Raw genomic sequence first — 26,076 nt, 5'->3', positions numbered from 1 at the left:
ACATGTGACCTTTCATATCATCAAAGCTTGTGGGTCCCAGCAATTTGAACTAGAAATGGAAGAAAAATAGTTTGAGATTTAAGCATTGAAATGTTAAAAATGAAGTTGTTAACTTAAATGCTAACTCTTTTAATCTTCTCTCAAATAATAAGCGTAAAAATTGGACTTAATCAATTTCAAAGAACTCTCAGACTGCTGAAAGTTTCAGTGGACATTTGAGTTAACCCAAACTTCTCTTGGTTCCGGGGTTCTTTCCTTAAAATGAACTGCATTGATTATGCTACTGATGATTAACATATTTAAAGAAGCAGCTGGAAATGAAATTTCTTCTAAAAGATCATAGATATTTTATTGTTATGTTCAATCTAATGTAAACCTGTATGGATTCTTGTGAATAATATTATGTTTGTCAATCCACTCTTTGGAAATGATATTATTCATCTTATTTCAAAATGATGTAATGCCTGGAGAGATCAACCTTTTCCTGAAAATATTGTTAGTTACACTTACAATGTCATTACAATTGAAATAATTAGTACTTCGATATTAAATGGAAATTTGTTAAGGGGGCTGCGATGAGAATGTTTATACATGTCATAAGTTGGTCGGAACAGGCAAAAACCTTAGTTTGAAACAGACATTCTGGAACAAGAGCATTAATAAAGTATATTCAGCATTTCTATGTAATATATACCCAGATCTATCCACAAAATGTTACCCAGTATTTATGTATTTTTTGTAATAATTTATTTGGTTTAATTAGGCTTCATCTCAAAGATGATCAGACTTGTATCCTAGGCTTGATCTTATAAAAATTTGCAATTGATCCAATTAAACTTAAGTATGGAAAGTCAGCAATGCCAAGGTCGAACACACATGTTACTCCAAAGGGTTTGTGAGTGATTTACACTGATGTAAGCATCATGTACTCGACAAATCTGTGTGTATTCCCAGAACAATGCTCTGTGCATTTCATGTATGAAGAATTATGGAATGGGTGGATATCCCAAGATTGCTTGAGTCACTCTAAACCCTTTGTGAAACAGGGTCCGGTTCCACCAGGTCCCATCTCCCAATGGGTTGCGACTGATCCAATCAATTTCAAGTATAGAAAGTCATCAATGTCGCAGTTTTTATGCATTGTCCCTTTATCAGTAAATGGTTTGCTGATTGGTTTAGAGCAAGGACGAATGCATATATTCTGAGGACACTTGAAACATGTCTTGCTTTTTATTGATGATTGCAGTGCTTGCTTTTAATAGATACAACCAATTGAATCAATCACAACTTTTTGTAAGACAGCCTTCAGGTCCATGTCTTACTCAGAGTTGCAATTGATCCAATCAGCATCAATTATATGGAAATCCATCTACATCATAATGTTTTCTAAAGGAAATTTGCACAATTTCCTTTGGAAGCAAAAAAAACGCACACTGAATTTTCAAGAAAACGATGAGTGCATGAATATACATGTACATACATGTGTACATACATGTAATGTGTAGAAAATATTTTGTACAAAACATGCATTTTAGATGTTGACATTGCTGGCTTTCCATAGTTGTGGTTGATTGGATCAATTGCAACTCTTTGTTCGACAGGGCCCTCGTGTTTCCCATCATTCACTCCCGTTTTTGTTTAAAACTTGTATGAATTGAATAAAAAAAACATTTAAAGTCCTGAGGAGGATTTCATGGAACAATATAGTCACTTATTTTCACTGACAATTGTTACAAGCTGCTGAAATCCTTGCATCTCATTGGCTAAGGGGCAAGTTTGTCAGTGAAAATCACTGGCAAGGTGCTTCATGAAAAACTCCCCCTGCTATTCCTTATGTTGATATGTTCATTGTTTCTTTGTTTGCCTCATGAGAAAAAAAAGAAGGAAAAAAGAGAAAAAAATCATTTAACAAAATTTATGATGATGAATCTGATTAAAGAGTATCAAAGTTACTAGTGACATTTTGTGTTTGATTAGTTCTTTGTAAGGGTATATCATCAGTGTGCCATTTCATGCCTGCATATGCCATCATTAGGGCGGGGCGGATCCTGGATTTAGCATAGTGGCGGTTTGGGGCAGCATACATTCGTAATTCCGAAGCTTCGTTATTTCGAAGGTTCGGATATTCTGAGGGTTCGATATTCCGAATGTTCGTTATTCCGAAGATTCATTAGTCCGAAAACAAGATGAGGTTCGTAATTCCTAAGGTTCATTAATCCGAAAACGAAATGATTAACGAACCTTATTTCGTATTTCGTTTTCGGACTAACGAACCTTATGAACAACGAACCTTATTTCGTTTTCGGACTAATGAACCTTCGGAACAACGAACCTTATTTCGTTCTCGGATTAACGAACCTTCGGAACAACGAACCTTATTTCATTTTCGGACTAATGAATCTTCAGAACAATGAACCATATTTCGTTTTCAGATTATTGAACCTTCGGAATAACACCACAAATGTTCGGATGAACAAACTCTTACATTTTCGGATTAACAAGATCGAGGTATAGGCAATTTACATGTTTCGGAATTACGAACTTTCGGAATAAAGAACCTTCGGAATTATGAACCTTCAGAATTATAAAGTGTAACCGTTTGGGGCAGAGCAGTTTAAAAAAAAATTGACAATGAAATTAAAATTTACTGAGGCACCTCTCATTTGAATTTTTTTCTTGTATTCAAAATCTTTTGACAAGAAGAAGTGTAAGCTTGTTTTGAGGGGGGAAGGGTCAAGTCTCGGTGCCTCATCCCCTATGGATCTGCACTGCTTTTGTGTAGATCCGGAGAGATGTATTTAAAAATGGTTACCAGGAGAACATAAAGGACCTGTTTTCTGTAGAAGATGCTTAAAGGGGTAATCCAGGCTGGAAATGATATGATTCAAGCAAATGAAATAAAATCAGACAGACAAGTAATGACAATTTCATACAAGGAATGAAATTATGTCATTTTGAAATTTTGTATTATTTTGGTATATAATTATTGTATGCATGTCTTCAAGAATAAGCAATGAACAAGCTAAAGTGATATCCCGCTTATTTTGTATTATTATGAAATCATATTCATGCAATGTTTGTCCTCCAAGAATTAAAAGAAATTGATTGACTACTAATTGAATGTGCAAGATGATCATTGCTGCAGCTAATTTGTTTACAAAGGAGACGTATCGTACACACCTAATAGTTGTATGATAATATGAAATAATTATAATTTAAAGTAATAACATAAGAAATAAAAGAAAGTGGGGACTTGACATATCAGATCAACCAATGAATATTCATGCTGGCGTGCATGTAATGTTTTTCACAATTTTTTGCTAAACTTGAAACTTCAATGGCTATTTATTATTAGATTTTGAGAAAATGTTCATAAATTTTCTCAGTAATTTTCATTGAATTAATTGTGTATTATTATATTCAGCCTGGAGTACCCCTTTATGTGGTGCGAGTGGTGTGGGTGAGAAGGGGGTATCGTTGTGCGTGTGGTTGTCCTAGAACCTGTCCAGAGCTCTGTTAGGAGTCGACTTGATTATATAGATATTATTAGTTACACACTGCTTGTTCACGTAATACGGGAAATACCTATATGTTCTGGTTCCACTATTCCGTAAGGCGAGAGGCCGAATGGAATATGGAATCAGAACATAGATATTTCCCGTATTTCTTAATAACAAGTAGGATGTAACTATTTTATCTCTTTAACCCCTTATTAAACTGGGGAGGGGGGCTACTTTTGCTGTCGTCTTCGTTACTTTGCACTAAAGTGGCTCGAGTATCCGATCAAGATGATGAGTGCCGTATTTATGTACCATTGTTAATGTTATCGTCATCATCATTCATTCATTATCATCGCCACAACCACCATCATCGTCATCATCATCATCACCGTGTCTCCAAAACACAACAATGGAACTCAAAACGGAGAGGTTAAGATAGAAAAATGATTCAAGGTATTGTATACGTAGTTTTATCAAAGGTCAAGTCCACCTCAGAAAAAATGTTGATTTGAATCGATAGAGACAAATCAGACAAGCACAATGCTGAAAATTGAATCCATGACACATGCTCCGGCGACGATTGCTCCGGTGACAAATGCTCCCCAAAATGCGACATTTGCTCCGCGACATTTGCTCCTCGACATTTGCTCCGCCGACATTTGCTCCGCCGACATTTGCTCCGCCGATATTTGCTCCGCCGACTGTTGCTCCGCCGAAATTTGCTCCGCCGACTGTTGCTCCGCCGACATTTGCTCCGCCGACAGTTGCTCCGCCGACAGTTGCTCCGCCGACGGTTACTCCGCCGACAGTTGCTCCACCGACAATTGCTCCACATTTAGCGACAAATGCTCCGGCGACAAATGCTACCTGAACGACACATGCTCCGGCGACAATTGCTCCGCCAATATTTGCTCCGCATGTAGGGACAGTTGCTCCACCGACATTTGCTCCGCATGTAGGGACAAATGCTCCGCCAATAATTGCTCCGTCCACAATTGCTCCATCGACAGTTTCTCGGCATGTTGCTTTAAAAAATAAATATAAGACCTAAAAAAAATACCTGCGACAAATGCTCCTCGAATAACAATTGCTCTGCTCACGATTGCTCTACCGACAGTTACTAGGCCTAAAAGAAGACAAGACACTTGCTCTGACGAAAATATTTGTTACATCCTTTTGCGTTACATACTTTTTTGTATTGTTTTGTTTTTCCATTCAAGTTGTTGTGCCACTTTATATCATAGGCGGATCCAGGGGCGAGAGGCCCGGGTCCCCCCTATTGGCAGAGCAAAAAAAAAGAGAATAAGGGGGAAAAAGAAGAAAAAAAAAATAATAATATTCCGCATTTATATAGCGCTTAATACATTGGAACGACGTCTCTAAGCGCTTTACAGACATATTATTACCCCGGTCATCGGATCCTTGCATGCCCGCATACAATGTATGCACCTTTTCCACTCCCTGGGGAGCATTCCAACAAGAGTTCCAAGACTCAATTGCTAGGCATACTACATAGGCTTTCACATCCTACCGGGTACCCATTTAACACCTGGGTGGAGAGTGGCAAAGTGTGGATTAACGCCTTGCCAAAGGACGCAAGGCCATGGTGGGATTCGAACACACGACCCTCTGATTACAAGGCGAGAGTCAGAACCGCTACACCACGACGCTTCCAAAACAGGGAAAAGAGAGAAAAAAGATGAGGAAGACAAGTGAAAGACTTGGAAAATAAAAAGAATCTTTCATATTTCACTATATAAAATTTTCGCTCGCACTTCGTGCTCGCATTGCCTGTTTGATTTTCATAATTATCTTGTTCAATATGGAGCTTAAATATCACGTTTGGAAGTCAATATGTAAAAGATATTTCGCCGCGGATATCGAACTTTCATTATTTTGTTTGATTTACAAATTGATTGTTTTAAAGTGATTTTTAAAAATGTTAGTTTTACGATCTGAACATTAATATTTTCTGCTCGTGCTGCACGCTTGCAAATGTTAACTTATCAGTTACCTTTATTAATTTCGTGTATTCCATACAGTTTTCAAAGTATCCCTTTGCAGGTCTGATAGTCAAAACGTATCAGCTAGCGCTGCACGCTCGCATTTTTATTGGCAAGTAATGTATGTCTCAATATTGATTATACAACAAGCTTCTTAAAATCCACATTTTGTGATAGTCTATCAAAAGTTTCGGCTCGCGATTTGCGCTTGCATTAATTGTTAAAATGTATTCACTCATTCATCTTATTCATAATTACCAAAAGTTCTTGAAATGTCCGGTTTTCAGGCCATGATTTCGTGCCCTACTTAGGCATATTAGCTTAAGAGATAGGAGAAGATGGGAGAGGTTGTAAAAGAAATAAGGAACAGATGTCATTAATGTAGAGAGAGAGAAAAAAAATTTAGTACAGGAGGAGAGAGGGACGGGGGAGAAAGTGGTTTTCAAGGAAAGAAAGGGAGAAATAATCGAGATAAAAGCGCTGATGGGAAATTTAAGTTCAGCCAAACTATTTCTTTTCGCTGAGCAATTCAATTAGGAATGTTAAAAAAGTATAGAATAATGATGAAAACCATACAGCTTTGGAAAAGAAGCGTTGTTAGTTTTACAAAAAAAAAAAAAAAAATTTCAGTGGATAGCATTTTCGGCAGAGCTATTATCAGAGGAGCATTTGTCCCTACATGCGGAGCAAATGTCGGCGGAGCAACTGTCCCTTCATGCGGAGCAAATATTGGCGGAGCAATTGTCGCCGGAGCATGTGTCGTTCGGGTAGCATTTATCGCCGGAGCATTTGTCGCTAAATGTGGAGCAAATGTCTGTGGAGCAACTGTCGGCGGAGTAACTGTCGGCGGAGCAATTGTCGGTGGAGCAACTGTCGGCGGAGCAGCTGTCGGCGGAGCAACAGTCGGCGGAGCAACTGTCGGCGGAGCAACAGTCGGCGGAGCAAATATCGGCGGAGCAAATGTCGGCGGAGCAAATGTCGACGGAGCAAATGTCGAGGAGCAAATGTCGCGGAGCAAATGTCGCATTTTGGGGAGCATTTGTTACCGGAGCAATCGTCGCCGGAGCATGTGTCGGGTTACCTGAAAATTGCATCAATAATCAGACGTAAAATAAGAAAGTGATGACATTTCAAAATTTCGCTTATTTTTAACAAAATAGTTATTATGAACGAGCCAGTTACATCCAAATGAGAGAGTCGATGGTGTCACTCACTCAATCTTTCTTTTTGTTTTTTTATTGTTTGAATTATACAATATTTCAATTAACGAATTTGACGATTAGGACTTCCTTGCCTGAAGCACAAAGTGTTAAAATAGTGGAATTCCACGTGTTCAGGGAGGAATGAAATTTCATTTCACATGACAATGACGAGAAAATAAAAATATTTCATATTTCATACAATGAAATACAAAAGAAATACTGAGTCAGTTCCTCATTTGCATACCGACTGAGATGTGCATATAACTGTTTTGTGAAATGGAGAGCAACTTTAAAATTCCATAACTTTCTTATTTTACATCCGATTTTGATAAAATTTTCAGTGTTATGCTTCTTGAATTTTTCTCTTTTTATTCAACTGAAGTTTTTGTTGGGGTGGACTTGTCCTTTAAGCTTTTAAGTTCTCCCAGTACCAACGCTCATTGAGCCACATCTGCCCATGAGCTTAACAGAGAAACATGTCCGTCCTCGACCGGGGGTGCAAACAAAGGTATTTGGTACGGATTTACAGTGTTCTGATGTCCCGGATGTCGATTCGGTACTGTCATTATCTGGAGGTGCCGTCAGGGAAATGAGCATCGCTTTAGTTGACTCCATTTGCTTTATCATCGGGCATTATTTGTTTAAAAAATTGCGAGCGATTTTTCCCCAATTTTGTGATAGATTTTGACATAATGTCTTGGAGATAATATTGTATTTCACTCTTCCTTTTTTTTCATTTTCTTTGATTTTTTCCCTTGGTTGTGTTTTTTGTGGGGGGGGGACAAGCGCCCCAAGCCCCCCCCCCCAACTCCTCAGTACGCCACTGCTGTGGACGGTCTGGAGTCGGTTTCGCCTTTGGGACTGGAGCACAAGCGTTGATCTTGGGAGGATAGCTTACGGGGGTTGCAACGAGGGAAAATTTCTTTGGGGCATTTTTAATGTTGTCGTAAAGTGAAATTATTTTTTTTTAAAACTTGACAATCCAACATTGATGGATTGACAATCAACATTACCAGTAAAATCCACACACAAAATGAAATGCATGCTATTTGTAATTACGGATTTCAACGCCTTACAGGACAGTTCTCCTCTAAAAAATAATATGTGAATATGCCTCCTCGGGTACAGTTCATGAATCCAATTTTACTAATATGCGTATGAGCCTCTTTGAGTACATTTCCCTTTTAAATAAAGTCAATGTGTGAGGAACTCCCTAGGGTACAGGACACCATTCAATGATTCACTCAAACAAACACACACACCCTCATCCCATCACACTTTATTCAACACACATTCCACCCACCTTTACACACCATCATATACACATATAAGTGTGTGGGGTAGTGGGTGTGTGTAAGGGGGAAGCGTGGGTTAATTTGAGTGGTTGAATGTTTGCGTGTGTGTGAGGGTGTGTGTGTGAATCATTTCAATCAATCATCTAAGGGGATCATTGCATCCGACTTATATTAAGGGGAAACTTGGCTTTGTGGCATGCACCTGTAATCCACTTTCCATTTGAGAAATTACAAATTGATGCACAGGTGCGAGGTTCGAGCCCTGGTCACGTCTTTCGGATGGTGGCGTTTAAAGTCGGCCCCAGACGTGAATAATCATATCTGATTGGTACACGTCTTCTAAAACTCCTAAGCCACAAACACATATACGCACTGTTTCCTAAGGGTATGATTTATATAGAGAATGTAAAGGGGACCTGCCCTTTAACCGTTAAAATCCATGTAAAAGCATGCATCCATCACTCCACAAACTCGTCCAAACATGAAACATCAGCGCGCTGCAGTGCCATGCCGTTTACATGCTTTTTATTCCATAGATATAAATTTTCTAATGGTTTATATTTATTCTTCCTCTTGTCATGGATTAACAAAGCAATAAATTATCACAATAACTATATACAGAACAATCGACGGAAATAAAAATATGAAATTATACACGAATGTAGCAATTTTTTAAAAGATAATTATTAGAATTTATAAACAGGATATTGGCTTACAGATCCCAATCTTCGATAACAATACTGACAGTTATGATTTATTAATACGCAAGATCAACCATGAGAGTGCCCAAGGCGCAATGAAATAAAGAATAAAAAACGGTCACTTAAAAGACAGGACTCAAGCTCATAATGACAGGAGTATATGGGCGCGGGATCGGGTAATGTTAAAATGTATCGACAGAACTACACTCACGTATCATAAAACTGAACATACTAATAAGATGAACATTTATAGTGCAGCCACTATATAGATAATGCAAATACGGCACTTTGGTAATCGTCTTGCTTATATTACTTAAAATGATGATCTACTTTAACGATTCCTTACACAGTTGTGTCTTCAATAATGCTTTGAAAACAGGTACAGAATGGGCCATTCTAATTGCAATGGAAGTTGGGTCCATAGTTTAGGAGCTGCCTATAGCTAATGCACAGTCTCAGACAGTTGCCTTTGTTTTAGAGAAGGCATTTTCAAAAGGAAAATTATTGCATTTTCAAGCTACAGACATGGACCAGTGTGTGCGTGGTGTGCAGAGGGTTCGACGTATCGGGGACACATCCGGACTTTTCGCATTTACTACGGGGAAACTCTCTACAACGCACCATTCCTTTGAAAATGCAAGTCAAATCACAAGTTGGTGGACCGGGACAGCATCGGAATCTCTTGACTCTGGACAACGACATATTATTTGCAATTGTTCCTCCGGCGCACATCTTCGGATGATCTGCTGTTTCAGTCCACCTACTATCGACAAAAGACTCTCAGCTCTCTATTGTGATTTTAATTGCAGTTTCAAAGGAATCCATGCGTTGTAGAGAATTTCCCCGTAGTAAATGCGAAAACAACCTATTGATCCTTCATACGGAGAGACAGAGATACATTCGTTTTGAGAGATTACTCAGTTAAATCTTTGCGAGATTAAGATACATTCATTATAGTGAATAACAGTTTCAGCCATGATTCATGTAAAACTATCGCTTTTTAAGGCTGGGATTGCATTTTTGCAATCAGACTTGTTTGCTTTAAAAGAGAAATGCAGAAGGACATAGAGGAGTGATAATTGAACGATGGGAAATAATGTAGGCCCGCCCACACAACCCTGTGGTACATCACGATTGAGAGGCATGTTATTCAATTTGCAATCATTGATATGGACAATTTGTGACAGTTCTGACTTCTAATACCGAATGAACGGGGATTGTTAAGCAGAAAAGAGGTTAATAGTCACAGTATCAAAAAATAAGCCTATAAAAGGGTAACATTTCATTTCATTTAGGTTTTAGATCCACAAATCCGCAACGTTACACAATTCTGATGTATTAGCATAATTATGCTGAGCCATTACATATAAATACGAAATATAATTAATAGGCATAAATCACAGTAATACGAAACAAAAATAAAGTGCATAAAACGGAAAATTGGAGGAATGCTTGAAGAAAAGGGCTTTTTTCACAAGGGGAAAGGTTTCCTTTTTTGTCAAGCAAGGCTTCCCTTTTTGTCCCAAATAACAAAGCTTTTTAAAACTGCGTTTTTAAAGCATCAATTCCCCTTTTTTATATACCATTCAATAAAAAATTAAACATTATGTATGGAACATACGCACAGTCACACTGTACCACGCTGTGGGAAATGTGTAGCACGTCGATCCAATACCACATTATATTATAAAAATGTCAAACAATCCCCGCATTGTGAAACAGCTGTGTCCTCGATCTGTAAGGGGTGACCTAGTGCGAAATAACAATAGCCTTGGAAGCAATACTACAAGAAATACTAGACCGTTTTTTTACCCCCATATCCCCTTCTTCAAGCATTTTTTTGTAGCCAATATTTCCAATATATGTATAGATATTATATATTGGATATCAATTAGAAAGCATTAATCACCTGATACTATTCGGACGAGTATCATCAAAGCTATTAAAAATGACAAGATCTACCTTAGTTTGAAAGTGTGTGAGGTGTATCTTCTCTCAGAGAGGACCTATGGAACGCTCATGGCGGATTTGGAATAATAATTTTGAAATTGTTGCACTTCTATTCATTTATTTTCCTTTCAGTGAAATTAATTGGAGGTTTTATCTTTTATGCATTCCAAAAAGACATTATCGATTACAGGCATACACCAGACTATTTGCGTTATATCGTTGTACTGATGGAGCCATTCGGAATTCACGATTGTACAGCCTGCTTTGTCGACTCATTGAAGGTGTCTGCGGAGGATGGTTGGCCAGTGGGATCCCCCTTGCGACGCAGATGGCACACCCTTCGCAGCATCAACAGCGCCCTCTTCCGAAAAGAAACACTTGTCAAGATGTAGACAGGTACGTTCCACCAGCAACTGCTTATGATTGCGAACACGGAAATGAAATAGATGACGTCATATCCTGTCTTAGACCAACTTGGCTGAAAAAGTAGCGCGGAAAGGGCAATCACAAAAGGTGCAATGGAGAAATAAAAGAGGAATGTTATAACGACCACTGTCCTCAGGCCTTTGGGTAGACGACGGTATGCGCATCTGCTTTTGCTACCTTCTCCGTTGACGCTTGCATTCACTTTTCGTGTCTGATTACCAAGTTTGTCGGGGCGCCCTCTACGTTTTTTGCTAGCCAAAATCAGGAGACGCACATTGGTGTAGGTGAGAACGATCACGGGGATGGTCGTCACGAGCGCCAGGAAGATTAGCGAGGCCGTTGCTGCAGTAGACAAAGCTCCTGTATCGAAGACCACGCTAAAAAAAGATCTTGATTCACACATGGTCTCAAAAACTGATTTTAATGGGAAGTTTTCGAGAGGTAGAAGGATAAGCGAAATGCAGATGATGATGATCTTGGTGACGCCGAGGGTGATGTGTACGCGCTTCACACTCGCAATCCGTAGGTACAGGAACGGGTAGCTGATGGCAGTGAAACGCTGCAGGTTCATCAGACACACATGGACTAATGCGCTCAAGATCATGCAGCAACACGCAAAAGGCATGTACATACAAGCCGTATAACTGTAGGGGAAATCCCGGAAGTAGAAGACAATTCCTTCAAGGACGGACACCGTGAGTCCTGTACAGATGTCCGTAGTCGCCAGGCTCCGGAACAGCAGAACCGTGACGTCATCGAAGATATCCTTACCCCTTTTGAGAACGGCGAAAAGGAAGAGATTGAAGATGACGGTCAGAAGGCCGAGGAAACAAAACACGGCCATCTGCAAGAGTTCCCATAGGCTTAGTTCTGGGTAGTTGTAATGACTGCTAGTTGAAGAACTCGTTGATGTATTGTTCAGGTCCATTGAGGATTATATCTGTAAAAACAATTATTTTTTAGTTGAATTATGTAGATTTCGCACAGGGGGTCACTGCCATTGGAAAGTATTAGAAACGCCCAAAATCAGAGAAAGACCCCTAAATAACGATGGCCTGAAACCCAATCTGGGAAATCTGCTCAAAACTCTTTGTTTAGAGTGTGCAAACCTGGGAGATCTGCAGAAAATCTGCGTTTAGAGTGTCCTAGCGGCCTGCCCTTTGGGTGTAAATCTGTCATCGATATTATCTCCAGATCATTTGAATCACTGAGCCAACGAATGAGAAAGCCTTAATTGGACGAAGATATAATAGTTCTATCTGGAATTGAAATCCGAGAGACCCCCCCCCCCCCCCCCCCCCGATCACCCATGCAAGAAGGAAGTACGTAAGAACACTGCTCGGTTTCTTTCATTTCATTTCGTCTATTTCCATTTCCACCATTTACAATTTGTTTCGCACATTTTGATATACAAATTGAAACGGGATGTAAAACATTTCTATGTATATACAATAATAAAAATTATCATATAAACAGATTGGGGATGGAGGAGGCTGCTAAAAACTGTTGTTGCATGCTTTCATAACCTTCTCAGTTATAGTTTGAATCCAATTCTATTAATATCATTTGGCATAGCTAGATTTTACCCCCCCCCCCCCCCTCCCCCGATTAGTTAGGAGGCATCATGATGGTACTACGGAGAAACTCATTTAAACCAATATATACATCTATTAAGCAATATAGCCAAGGGCGGTGATAGGACGGTCTTTTGGATGAGGGAGAGAAAGGCCACATTAAAATGACACTTTAAATTAAAGTCGTATACATTTACACCACCCATTTTCTTAATACAAATTTCCTCCCTCTTCTCTCCTCCCCGACCCTTTCCCCGTGTTTTCACTGAGAATACACAGAGGCGGCGGCGGCCCCTGCCGCACCCCTATGTCGATGCCCCTGAACATAATTATAGGTCTGTAAAAGGAATCAACTAGAAAATTGATGAAGGATGATAAAATAAATAACAGATCGAAACAAACTTGGCGATTTCGTGAGACAGGGTACTGTACATTATTCGAAGAGGGGGGGGGGGGGTACAGGAAAGAACGCACTGTCCCACAGTGTATATGTTCACAGTGTGGAACACACTGTGAAATGACCTTCACACTGTTAATGCCATGGTCACATTTGTTCTACGGCTGCCGTACGGCGAGTCGAAAACAGCCGTTTCAACATTTTTTGTCCAACTACATATAGGTAATTTGAATCAAAATTAATAAAACGGCTGTTTTCGTTCGCCGTACGGCCGCCGTAGAACAAATGTGACCATGGTATTAATTAGTGAGCATTTCAACAGTGTGAATCACATATTCACATAGTCGACTGTGAACAGTCACACTGTCAAGATGTCCACAGTGTGAAAATATCTCCACACTGTTGAATTTGAGCATTTTAACAGTGTGAATCACATATCTACATAGGTAGCCCATGTGAACACACTGTGAACAGTCACACTGTCGAGGTGTCCACAGTGTGAAAATATCTCCACACTGTTGAATTTGAGCATTTTAACAGTGTGAATCACATATCTACATAGGTAGCCCATGTGAACACACTGAACAGTCACACTGTCGAGGTGTCCACAGTGTGAAAATATCTCCACACTGTTGAATTTGAGCATTTTAACAGTGTGAATCACATATCTACATAGGTAGCCCATGTGAACACACTGAACAGTCACACTGTTGAAGTGTCCACAGTGTGAAAATATCTCCACACTGTTGAATTCGAGCATTTTAACAGTGTGAATAATACTTTCACATAGTCCAACAATATAAACACGCGGTAATCACACTTGTTCTTTTCAGCAAAGGGGGGGGGGGGGCATAGTATGTGGCCGTGTGTTCTTTCCAGCAGGGAAGGGGGGGGGGGGCTTCCCACCTATGGACCTATTACAATAGATCCATGCCCTGCCGGACAATGTATTAATACACTATAATTTATAAATTTGCAGTGAAAGAAGATAAACAGGTCGGCAAAAAGACTAATTTCTCCTAAAGATTGAAAACAAAATATTAATGAACCAAATACGTGCGGTTTCTGCAATTCGCTTGTTTTCAAAGAGGTCTATTGTTTAAGCAAGAAATAAATATGACAGATTTGTAATGATATAAGTGAGTGAATACTAACTTAATATATAGAAAGAGTATAAAGAATACAATACTTACTGTGCTAAACTGACGATTTATACAAGGAGCTCGGATGCGTGTTATGCAGAAAAAAAGATCTGTGGACGAGATTGCTTTTAAAAAGATTCTGAGTCGACCGACGATATTCAAATGGTAAATAAAGAAAACTTTGAAACGTTCAGGAAAAGTAAACATTAATTTCGATGGCTTCTACGACTGGCGAGGAGAATTCAAGTGTATAGTTAATAGTGATACGACTTCTCAGAAAAAAGCGAGCAATTGCGAAAGTTTCAACTCGCCCTATTTGCGTGGTTACCATACCAGTTGGTATGAAGCCATTAATATATTATTACAATGTAATATTTCAACCCCAAAGTATATGACCAAATAATCAACGTGAAGGTGACCGCGTGAAATAATCTAAGGGGCGGCATCGGTGTGTTTTATATAATGGGGGGGGGGGTCGCCGCAAACTACTATTTCCTCTACTGCGCTTGATACTTGGTATATATACCCCGGCTCTAGCTGAGCCGCCAGATAGGCGCTCAAGCATTCAAGGAATAAATCCTGTACCGGATACCCATTCACTTCACCTGGGTTGAGAGCAGCACAATGTGGGGAAATTTCTTGCTGAAGGAAAGCACGCCATGGCAGGGATTCAAACCCATGTCCCTCTGATCGAAAGACGTGAGTCGTAGCCACTAGACCACGACGCCCCAAATAAAAAATAAAATAGGGGTAGTTTAAGTTATATGACCCAACATCCTCTTTTCTATAAATGACATACAGTTGGTGGGGGGGGGGGGTCATGGCCCTAAAGTTTCTCTCGACCAAGAAAAGAGGAGAAAAAAGGAGAAAGAAAAGGAAAGGAAAAAGGGTGAAATATGATATCTTTCTTCGAATGATAATGTCAAAATCCATCCCAAAATTTGATTTTTGTATTACAAAAGGTTAAAATGCAGGCTCGCCCGCTTTGCCATAAGTTTTGCCTAATATACTAAATTTGGCCCCCTGTTTTTTTTTTTGCCTCATTCCTGCTTTCTATGAATTTATCTTTTCCTCCTTTCTTTTTCCAATAATTGTGCAACCTCTTATTCTCTAATTAGCTTCCCTTTGCAAATTAAAGAGGCGGTTGCCCGTAAGCCCCCATGCCCCCCCATCCAACATGGCGCCGCCCCTGATTTCCAATCTCATGTGAATATCGCTTGCCCGGAAATATTTTCTTCATTATTGCTTATCCGGCGTGATCCTCTTACCCACTCTCAGCTGTCATTGTGACAGACACTGCATCCTCGTCTCATTTGCCATAATCTATGTGCATCCAAAACAAAGATTTTGCAGTGCCGGAGATGAATATCGTGATTCCACCGTCACACCAACGAAACCGACTCCAGACCGATCAAAGCTATTACGTTATTACCAATGACATACTATCGGGGTGTTTGGAATCGATTTCGTTGGTGGGACTGAACTACTAACAGATCGGAATGATGAATATTAGCTAAGTACTGGGGTAAACTTCCGACATCAATTACTTTTTCTGATTTTCATTAAACTGTCAATATATATCCGGATGATATATGATATAAATTGGATGCCCTGATTGAAACGACGACAGCGTTTCATCACACTGTTGTCAGTTACCATAGTAACAGTGTATCCATTAATATCCAACATTTCACGATATTACCACTAATTGTTGCTCATCCACGCGTAAGCATGGGCTCGTATACGCCATTAAGGTCTGTTTAGTAAAGGTGGTGTCACACCTTGGCGTTTTAGACAGCGTATGCCCGACGTATCAAAATTTCTCTAAAACTTCGGCATACGCTGAACTTTGATTTTTTTCAACTCTGGGCGTATACTTAGCGTATTCATAACGAGTTGGACGTATACATAACGTATCAGTAACTTATATCGAACGCTTCGTTAACTTATAAGTAACGTATTCCAACGAATGCTTAGCGTATCGCTGGCGTACACAACTTATGCCCTACGATAGCCTAACTTACGCATAGCGCGCGGCAGCGTATTGCTGACGAACACGTGTCGTAGCCTTTAAAAAGGCAACCGCTCGACTATTCAAATCATAACCGCACGATACATCACCTATCAACACCACCGCCATGCCGAAGAAAACTCCTGTGAACCCCACCTTTATATACCAATTCCTATAAACATGATAAACGTTGTCAATACGCCATTATACGGTAGCTGTAAGTTATAAACACGTTCAGTAAGCTTTGTGGTCGTCCGGAGCACGTCTTCATACGTCAATATACGTTGGAGTTAAGTTACACATACGTTCAAAGCACGTTACTCATAGGTTAGAAGTTTTAGGGTACGCTGGACATTATCTCGACGTACATCGACTTATGAGTAACTTACGAGTAACGTGTGTCAACGTGTATTAACGATCGCGTAACTTGCCTACAACTTATGGCCCGCGTATGCGGGACGTATTAGCCATACGCTGGCATACGTCGAAAAATGTTGTGCTTGCACAAAATTTTTCGACGACCTCGCCATATGACGACGTATACCAGCGTGTTTTAGCGTACTCTTAACGTATGCAAAACTTACCCGTAACGTATTCGACGTACGCCAGCGTATTCGCCAAATTCCTCATACGTCGGGCATACGCTGTCTAAAACGCCAAGGTGTGACAGCGCCTTTTTTTTCATAGTCCGGATATTCATCAATCCTATGGACTAAATAACCTTTTCGAAATAATCATTCATTACTAGAATGATAGTAGACACTTTTTTGAAGGGTGGAAGACGATATTATTTTCTGAATATTATATCAAAATCTATCACACAAGATTGGATTTTCGAAATAAATATGTCAACATTTTTGCTTGCTGCATGGCTCTAAACTTTTTTGTTGAAATTTTTACCCGGTAGGGCCTATGCCACAAATTTCTTTGTTCATTACGCGTCTGTTTCTAATGCTATATTCCTCCACTTCTCACTCTGCGTCTCTGTCTATCGACAAATATTATGTTAATCAGTCTATCCATCAATGAATGTAGGTTCCATCACATTCTCTTTTCAATTCATATATTTCTTCCCCTAGTGTTCTCTAACTTCAACCTTCCCTGTTCACTCTCTCCAGAACATATACATTCAACCAATCCATCCATTTATTCTTCCATCCACCCACTCACCCATCCGCCGATCCATCCACCCACCCACCCATCCATCCATTCAACTAATCCATCCATCCGTCCATTTAATCTTCCATCCACCTACCAATCCACACACCCATCCATCCATTCAACTAATCCATCTATCCATCCATCCATCTGTCCATTGATCTATCCACCCATCCTTCCATCTATCCATTCATCCACCAAACCATCCATCCAACCACCAACCCTTCCATCCAACCATCCATCTATCTATCCACCCATCCTTCCATCTATCCATTCATCCACCAAACCATCCATCCACTCGCTCACCCATCCATCTATCCATCCATCCATCCAACCACCCATTCAACTAATCCATCCATCTTATCCATCTATCCATCCATCCACCCACCCATCAATCAATCTATCCATCCATTCAACTAATCCATCCATCCAATCACCCACCCATCCATCCATCCATCCATCTATCCATCCAACCATCCATCCATCCTTCCATTCAACTAATCCATCCACCCACCCATCCAACCACCCACCCATTCAACTAATCCATCCATCCATCTTATCCATCTATCTATCAATCCACCCACCCATTCAACTAATCCATCCATCCACCCATCCATCCAACCACCCACCCATCCTTCCATCCATCCACCCATCCATTTATCTATCCATCCATCCGCTCATCCATCCATATGTCCATCCATCCACCCATCCAACCACCCACCCATCCATCCTTCCATCTATCAATTCATCCACCAACCCATCCAGCCAGCCGACCATCCATCTATCCATCCAACCATCCATCCATCCTATCCATCCATTCAACTAATCCATCTATTCAACTAATCCATCCATCCACCCACCCATCCATCCAACCACCCACCCATTCAACTAATCCATCCATCTTATCCATCTATCTATCCATCCATCCATTCAACTAATCCATCCATCTTATCCATCTATCCATTCAACTAATCCATCCATCCACCTACCCATCCATCCAACACCCACCCACCCACTCATCCATCCACCCATCCATCTACTTATCCATCCATCCGCCCATCCATACCTCCATCCATACGTCCATCCACCCATCTATACTTCCATCCATCTATACTTCCATCCATCCATCCACCCATCTATCCACCCACCCATCTATCCTTCCACCGATACTTCCTTCCATCCATCTATCCACCCACTCACCCATCCATTCACCCACCCATCTATCCATCCATCTATACTTCCTTCCATCCATCCATCTATACTTCCATCCACCCACCCATCCATTCACCCACCCATCTATCCATCCATCTATACTTCCATCCATCCACCCACCCATCCATTCACCCACCCATTTATCCATCCATCTATACTTCCATCCATCCACCACCCACCCACCCACCCATCTATCCATCCATCTATACTTCCATCCACCCACCCACCCATCCATTCACCCACCCATCTATCCATCCATCTATACTTCCTTCCATCCATCCACCCACCCACCATCTATCCATCCATCTATACTTCCATCCATCCATCCACCCACCCATCCATCAATCCATCCAACCACCCACCCATCTATCTATCCATCCATCCATCCATCCACCCACCAACTCACCCATCTATCCATCCATCCATACTTCCTTCCATCCACCCATCTATCCATCCATCTATACTTCCATCCATCCATCCATCTATCTATACTTCCATCCATCCACCCACCCACCCATCTATCCATCCATCTATACTTCCTTCCATCCACAGAGCTGCCAACCTGAAAAGGAACATTTCAGTATTTTTGAAGCTGAAAATCAGTATTTCGCTGAGGAAATCAGTATTTTCAAAAAATATTATAGGACCACACATACAACTGAAACTTTAAAAATCAGTATTTTACATGAAACTATCAGTATTCTTCTCACTTTTCAGTACTAAATACTGAAAATCAGTACTACTTAGCAGCTCTGCATCCATCCATCCACCGACTTACCCACCCACCCATCTATCTATACTTCCATCCATCCATCCATCCATCCATCCACCCATCCACCACCTTGGCTCACTATAAACCTTTCCATTGCAAATAATTACTCATTGACAGAGAACAGGAAGACCAACATCACAACTGTTATTATTGTAATGGAATGTCAAACATCATTTATACATGAAAGTGCAAACACATCACAAAAACATGTTAAATACATATAATCTTAAAAGAAAATAAAAATCTGTATTATATAAATCATATTTACATTTGAAGCACACACAACAAACCAAATACATCAAGATTTAGGGTCATAGGACGGCACATTTTTGTAAAAAATATCAGATTTACAAGTTAGTTTACTGTTTCAATTTTGAATAAGCAAATAGTTATCAAGAGCAGGTTTAACCAAAAGCATTTAACCAAAAGCATACACTGTATTGCAGAGCTGCCAACCTGAAAAAGAACATTTCAGTATTTTTAAAGTAGAAAATCAGTACTTAGGTGAGGAAATCAGTATTTTGAAAAAATACCATCTATAGTAGACTTGTTAACTGCAAAAAAAGGGCTTACGGCTGCATTTTTGAGTACAAATGTCCCACTTGGCACAAATGTTCCTTGAGTCAAAAGAAAAAGATTCATCCAAAGAGACACGCTGTATCTATGCAAATAAGCAAGTAATTTGCATAAATTTGCATATTATGTCGAAATAGTAAAAACAAGTAATTCAGAATAAATATTTCAACAGAACTGCCCTAAAATTGGAAATAAAGACTTAGGGTAAGACAGGGAAGAAAACTGTTATAAAATAATTGGGATATCCTTGTTTATTATTACCTAATTTACATAAATTATGCAAATTATAATTTAAAACAGAGTATTCTTTCAAGAATCCTGAACTGTTTATATAAATAACAGCAATTAATACAAAATGTCAACATTCTACATGAAAGAGAATATATTAGCGAAAACATCGATATGCTTCATGACAGTATTAGTGTCTTAATTTGCTTAGAAAGAGGGCAAATATGTCAAAATGTATGACGTGATATTGCGCTAAAACGAGACCAAAACAAACTCTATGTCACAGTCACACTCACGAATCGGACAATAAAGCGATCAATGGTATGTCATTCGAGATAACACAATCTCAACACAATAGCTTCCATCGGCTTCTCGTATCGCTTTTGTTGGTGTGTCTGCCACACCGTAATCTGTGATACATACGGGCAAAATGCATTTCGGTATCGGTAAAACACTATTAATTTTGTTTTATTTGTTTCTAATTGGTTTCTCTTGGAAAATTTACAGGAGACATTGCTTTGCTGGTTACTGCTTAAATGAAGCTCTGGCACATGAATCATGACGAATGTACCCCACATCAATCCATATTTTAACTTTGTTAAAATATATGTCTTTTGGAGACCCGAAGTGGCAAAACTGCATTCCCCCGCGGCATTCTCGCTACTTTACAAAACCAGTTTGACTTGTATTATCGACTTGGAAAAGACAGATGTATGAGACATCAGTGAACATGTTTCCTGAAGATAGTTTTTGTTTTATTATTTAAGCCTATACGTCCACGGGAGCCCTCCGAATTTACTCCATCCTCTCTCTGTATTTCGACACTAAATGAAAAAATATCGTGTTTAAAAACCACCGGCAAGGCAAGTTGCGTTTTTGTTATAATAAAGCAACTTTTATATCCATATTTCATATTTATCTATATTAATGATATTATTAATGTTATTATCATTATTATTATTATTGTTCTGCAGTTTGTAATAATGTTCTAGCACAGTAAAGGCTATAACCCAACAGGAGCATGCCTAGGACACCCTTTTCCCTTTTGGTTTTATGTATTCAAAAATAGTTTGTTTAGAACTCTTAAAAGATTACTTTTGTTTGTATCAGGGGCGGAAATTTCTCCCAAAAGGTAGGGGGGACAAGGGTCTGGAAAATTTGACAAGCAAAAAAATAAAACGCTATTACCTAAAATTAAAGGTCATTTTGACGAAAATATATTTGACAAGCAAAAAAAAAATTAATAAAAAAAAGGTCATCTCGTCCCAAAACGTACGTTTTATTCCCATTTTGAGTGATATATTTCTTAGCATCACCAAAGACCCAAAAAAGTAGGGGGACATTTGATATTGTGTCCCCCCTACTATTTTGAGTAGGGGGCCACGTCCCCCCTGTCCCCCCTGGGATTTCCGCCCATGGTTTGTATTGATATCTTGGAATAGATTGAGGAGAAAATACTCTACAATTGACATGTAGAAGAGCTGTAGTACATTGAAAAAAAAAGCCACACGTAAGCTCTAAAATACTCAAACCCCTTTATTGCTTCCACTCTATGTTCAGAGCCCATTAGGGAGAAAGATACATTTCTACTACACACAGTAAAGCCTCTTTACTTTCTCCTCTTGAAAAAAACAAACATAGAAGGCATTGTTTTATATCTCATAAAATAAGTTCGTGTACATGACGGTGGCCTGTCAAAGTTGCCCAACCCTTTATTTTGTTTTAACAATATATATTTAGAATATCGTCTAAATGAAGCCCTCATCTGGAAAAGGGCACTTTAAAGGCAGCATCTACATTACATAGAGGAGGCCCTGGTACTTGGAAGCGTGGGCTGAAGCACAACGCAAGATTTTCCGGACGAGGGGGGGGGGTACTGCGCGTGTTATTCTCGATAGATAGCACCCCCTGGAATTCCGGCAGATGTGACAAAACGAAAAAAAAAGAAACGTTACCCAAAAAAAATCATTTTGTAATGCAATCCTTTTTGTTTATTTCCTGTAAAATTTATTGATGTAAATTTGAAAAACGAAAAAGGTTCAATGTAAAATTTTGGTCCCAAGAAATCAAACAAGCTTCAGCCCCCTCTTCCAAGTGCCAAGGCCTCCTCTATATAATGTAGATGCTGCCTTTAATAAGTGCCCTTTTCCAGATGAAGGCTTCATTTAGACGATATTCTAAATATATATTGTCAAAACAAAATAAACGGTTTTTGGCAACTTCGACAGGCCACCGTCACGTACACGAACTTATATTATGAGAAATAAAACAATGCCTTCTATTTTTGTTTTTTTTTTCAAGAGGAGAACGCAAAGAGGCTTTACTGTGTGTAGTAGAAACAGTGGCGTAACTACGGGGGGGCATGGGGGGGCACGTGCCCCCCAATCGGCTGGCCAAAAAAAAAGGGGGAAAGGGAGAAAAAGCGGAAGAAAGAGAAACGTAGTGGGGAAAGAAGAAATTATGCTCAATATAAATGTTATATTATATTATAATTATGTTATATTACATGAAAAAGCATTTTTTTCAAACTTTATGAAACATTATTTGCTCACAGGGCCTATGACTCTATTGTTCCTGGTGCTCGCATAGACCGTTTAAAGAGATAAATAATCCTGATGTACTAAAACCTCCTGTTTTCAAATCAATACTGTACACCAATTACATTACCTCGCAATTCGAGTCATAATTTTTTCATGTAGTGACATTTGCTCTTTTTTATGACTACTTAAATTGATTGCCCTATTTAAGGTCTAATATAAAACATTTCCTGTCCGTGCTAACGTTCGCATTAGTTGTTTGGTGAGATGTCTACTCTTCAATGAATTTCTAAAATCAGTCCTTAAAATGTCTAGTTTTCTGATCTCAATATCAACAATTTTCAGCTCGCGCTTCGCGCTCGCATCATTTGGTTAATGAAATACGTACAGTCTTAGTGAATTCCTGCAAACAAACATGACTTAGAATGCCCCTCTTTAGGTCTGAATTTCCGAAATTTTCAGCTCGCGCTTCGCGCTCGCAGTATTTGATTAGTGAAATGCGTATGATAATCATGATTACCATGTCTCCAAAAAATGCTTAATGTGTTTATATGTAATTCTAACAAAATCAGCAAAGGTTGGTACTAGCATTAGATGACTTTGCTGAGATATGTATAATCTTAATGGATTCCTAAAATATATTCCCAATTTGGGTCAATATATACAAAAATTTCAGCTCGCGCTTCGCATTGTATAGCGAGGCAGGTACATATCATGATTACAAAAAAAAATTGCTTATAATGTCCCTTTTTAGGTCTGAATATCAATACAAACAAAAGTAATCTTTTAAGAGTTCTAAAGACAAACTATTTTTTAATACATAAAACCAAAAAGGGAAAGGGTATCCTAGGCATGTTCCTGTTGGGTTATAGCCTTTACTGTGCTAGAGCACTATTACAAACGGCCGAACAATAATAGTAATAATAATAACAATAATAATATTAATAATAATTATAATAACAATATTAATAATAATTATAATAATATCAATAATGATGAATGTAAATATGAAGATATAGATATAGAAGTTGCTTTATTATAACAAAAAAAACGCAATTTGCCTTGCCGATGGCTTTAAAACAAGATATTTTTTGTATTTAAAGTCGAAATACGAAGAGGGGATGGGGTAAATTTGAAAGGCTCCCGTTGGCTTAAATAAACAAAAATATTTTTTTTTCAGGAATCATGTTTCTGATGTCTCATACATCTGTGTTTTCCAAGTAGATAATACAAGTCAAACTGGTTTTGTAAAGTAGCGGGAATGCCGGGGAGATGCAGTTTTGCCACTTTGGGGTCTCCAAAAGATATATATTTTAACAAAGTTAAAATATGGATTGAGGTAGGGTACATTCGTCATGATTCATGTGCCAGAGCTTCATTTAAGCAGTAACCTGCAAAGCAATGTCTCCTGTAAATTTTCCAAGAGAAACAAATAAAACAAAATTAATAGTGTTTTACCGATACCGAAATGCATTTTGCCCGTATATATCACAGATTACGATGTGGCAGACACACCAACAAAAGCGATACGAGAAGCCGATGGAAGCTATTGTGTTGAGATTGTGTTATCTCGAATGACATACCATTGATCGCTTTATTGTCCGATTCGTGAGTGTGACTGTGACATAGAGGTTGTTTTGGTCTCGTTTTAGCGCAATATCACGTCATACATTTTGACATATTTGCCCTCTTTCTAAGCAAATTAAGACACTAATACTGTCATGAAGCATATCGATGTTTTCGCTAATATATTCTCTTTCATGTAGAATGTTGACATTTCGTATTAATTGCTGTTATTTATAAAACAGTTCAGGATTCTTGAAAAAATACTATTTTTTAAATTATAATTTGCATAATTTATGTAAATTAGGTAATAATAAACAAGGATAGCCCAATTATTTTATGACAGTTTTCTTCCCTGTCTTACCCTAAGTCTTTATTTCCAATTTTAGGGCAGTTCTGGTGAAATATTTATTCTGAATTACTTGTTTTTCCTATATCGACATAATATGCAAATTTATGCAAATTACTTGCTTATTTGCATAGATACAGCGTGTCTCTTTGGATGAATCTTTTTCTTTTGACTCAAGGAACATTTGTGCCAAGTGGGACATTTGTACTCAAAAATGCAGCGTTCAACCTCTTAACAAGTCTACTAATAGGACAACACATAGAGCTGAAACTTTAGAAATCAGTTTTTTACATTAAACTATCAGTATTTTTCTCACTTTTCAGTACTACATGAAGGATACTGAAAATCAGTACTACTTGGCAGCTCTGGTATTGGACAATCATTAAAATACTAAATAAGTGTCTTTTAATGCTCACCATTTTGCATTTTTGCACTTCCTGGGTGTATTTAAACAAATATTACAGATCTTTGTTGAACTTTAATTGTATGATAGAATTATATTTTATATGTTTTGTATTTGTGATGCAGCGAAAAAAAAATGACCACACATAACATTTAATGCATGGCTATAAAAAAAAATTGGCAGAGCCTATACTCAGAAATGATAAAAGATAAACACACCTTTCTTTAGCGATAAATACTATCTCAAAATGAGTTTAAACAGAATTGAATTAAATTACCACCCAAGTGTTTGTATGCATAAATAAAAAATAAGTGTCAAATGGCTCTGGACAAATGCTGAGATATTGGCAATATCAGCATGGAATTCCATCAAAATGTCGGGTATTTCTTCCAAGCAATATTAATACATTGTCCCACATATGCTTTTCTGTGTTAGTGATCATCAAAAATATCAGTTTTGAGCGAAGATTCCCTGATTTCACAAAGATAGGTTTACATTAATGTACCAGATTTAGATAATATTGTGACAATTAACCTTGATTGTAAATACTTTCTCATGAAATGATTGTTTGCTGCAACTATTTTCTTTTACCTTTTTTACTTTTAATTCTTAATTTCACAGTAAATCAAAGGCATTCCTGAACAGGCATGTAAAGGGCATATAAACCAGGGCCCTGTTGTACAAAGAGTTACGAGGATCCGACCAATCGCAACTATGGACGGCCAGCAACGTCAACATCTATTATGCATGTTTGTTCAAAATATTTTCTAGCTGTGATGTATATTCATGCATTCATTGTTTTCTTGAAAATTCACTGCACTTCTCTTTGCATAAAAAGGACATTGTGCAAAGTTTTCGTAGAAAAAATTATGACACTAATGGATTTCAGTAGAGTAACGATTGATCGGATCAATCGTAACTCTTCGTACAACAGGGCCCAGGAGACTTAATAGCCCCTCCTCAAGTCCTCAATTACATCCAGGGGCCTGTTGCAGAAAGAGTTGCAATCAATCGCAACTCTAAAAATCAGGCGCAACTTGATTTTCAACCGATCAACTGCGCGCATTTGGGACTTGC

At 38.8% G+C, this 26,076-nt stretch overlaps 1 protein-coding gene across 1 annotated transcript; it reads right to left on the bottom strand.

Annotated features, from left to right (window-relative positions):
* Positions 1-10,895: 10,895 nt before the first annotated feature.
* On the bottom strand, positions 10,896-12,005 carry LOC121406276 (D(1)-like dopamine receptor). Its single transcript, XM_041597294.1, has one exon. It carries the CDS (start codon positions 12,003-12,005, stop codon positions 10,896-10,898), a length of 1,110 nt encoding a protein of 369 aa, XP_041453228.1.
* Between the last annotated feature and the right edge of the window lie 14,071 nt (positions 12,006-26,076).

This window comes from Lytechinus variegatus, chromosome 19, assembly GCF_018143015.1.
Source record: "Lytechinus variegatus isolate NC3 chromosome 19, Lvar_3.0, whole genome shotgun sequence".
NCBI lineage: Eukaryota > Metazoa > Echinodermata > Echinoidea > Temnopleuroida > Toxopneustidae > Lytechinus > Lytechinus variegatus.
Note: the sequence above shows the minus strand (reverse complement) of the source record. Positions and strands in the feature narration are given on the sequence as shown.

Bases quoted from the DNA above. Each gene is read 5' to 3' on its own strand.
- LOC121406276 (XM_041597294.1), bottom strand. From the start codon at position 12,005: ATGGACCTGAACAATACATCAACGAGTTCTTCAACTAGCAGTCATTAC.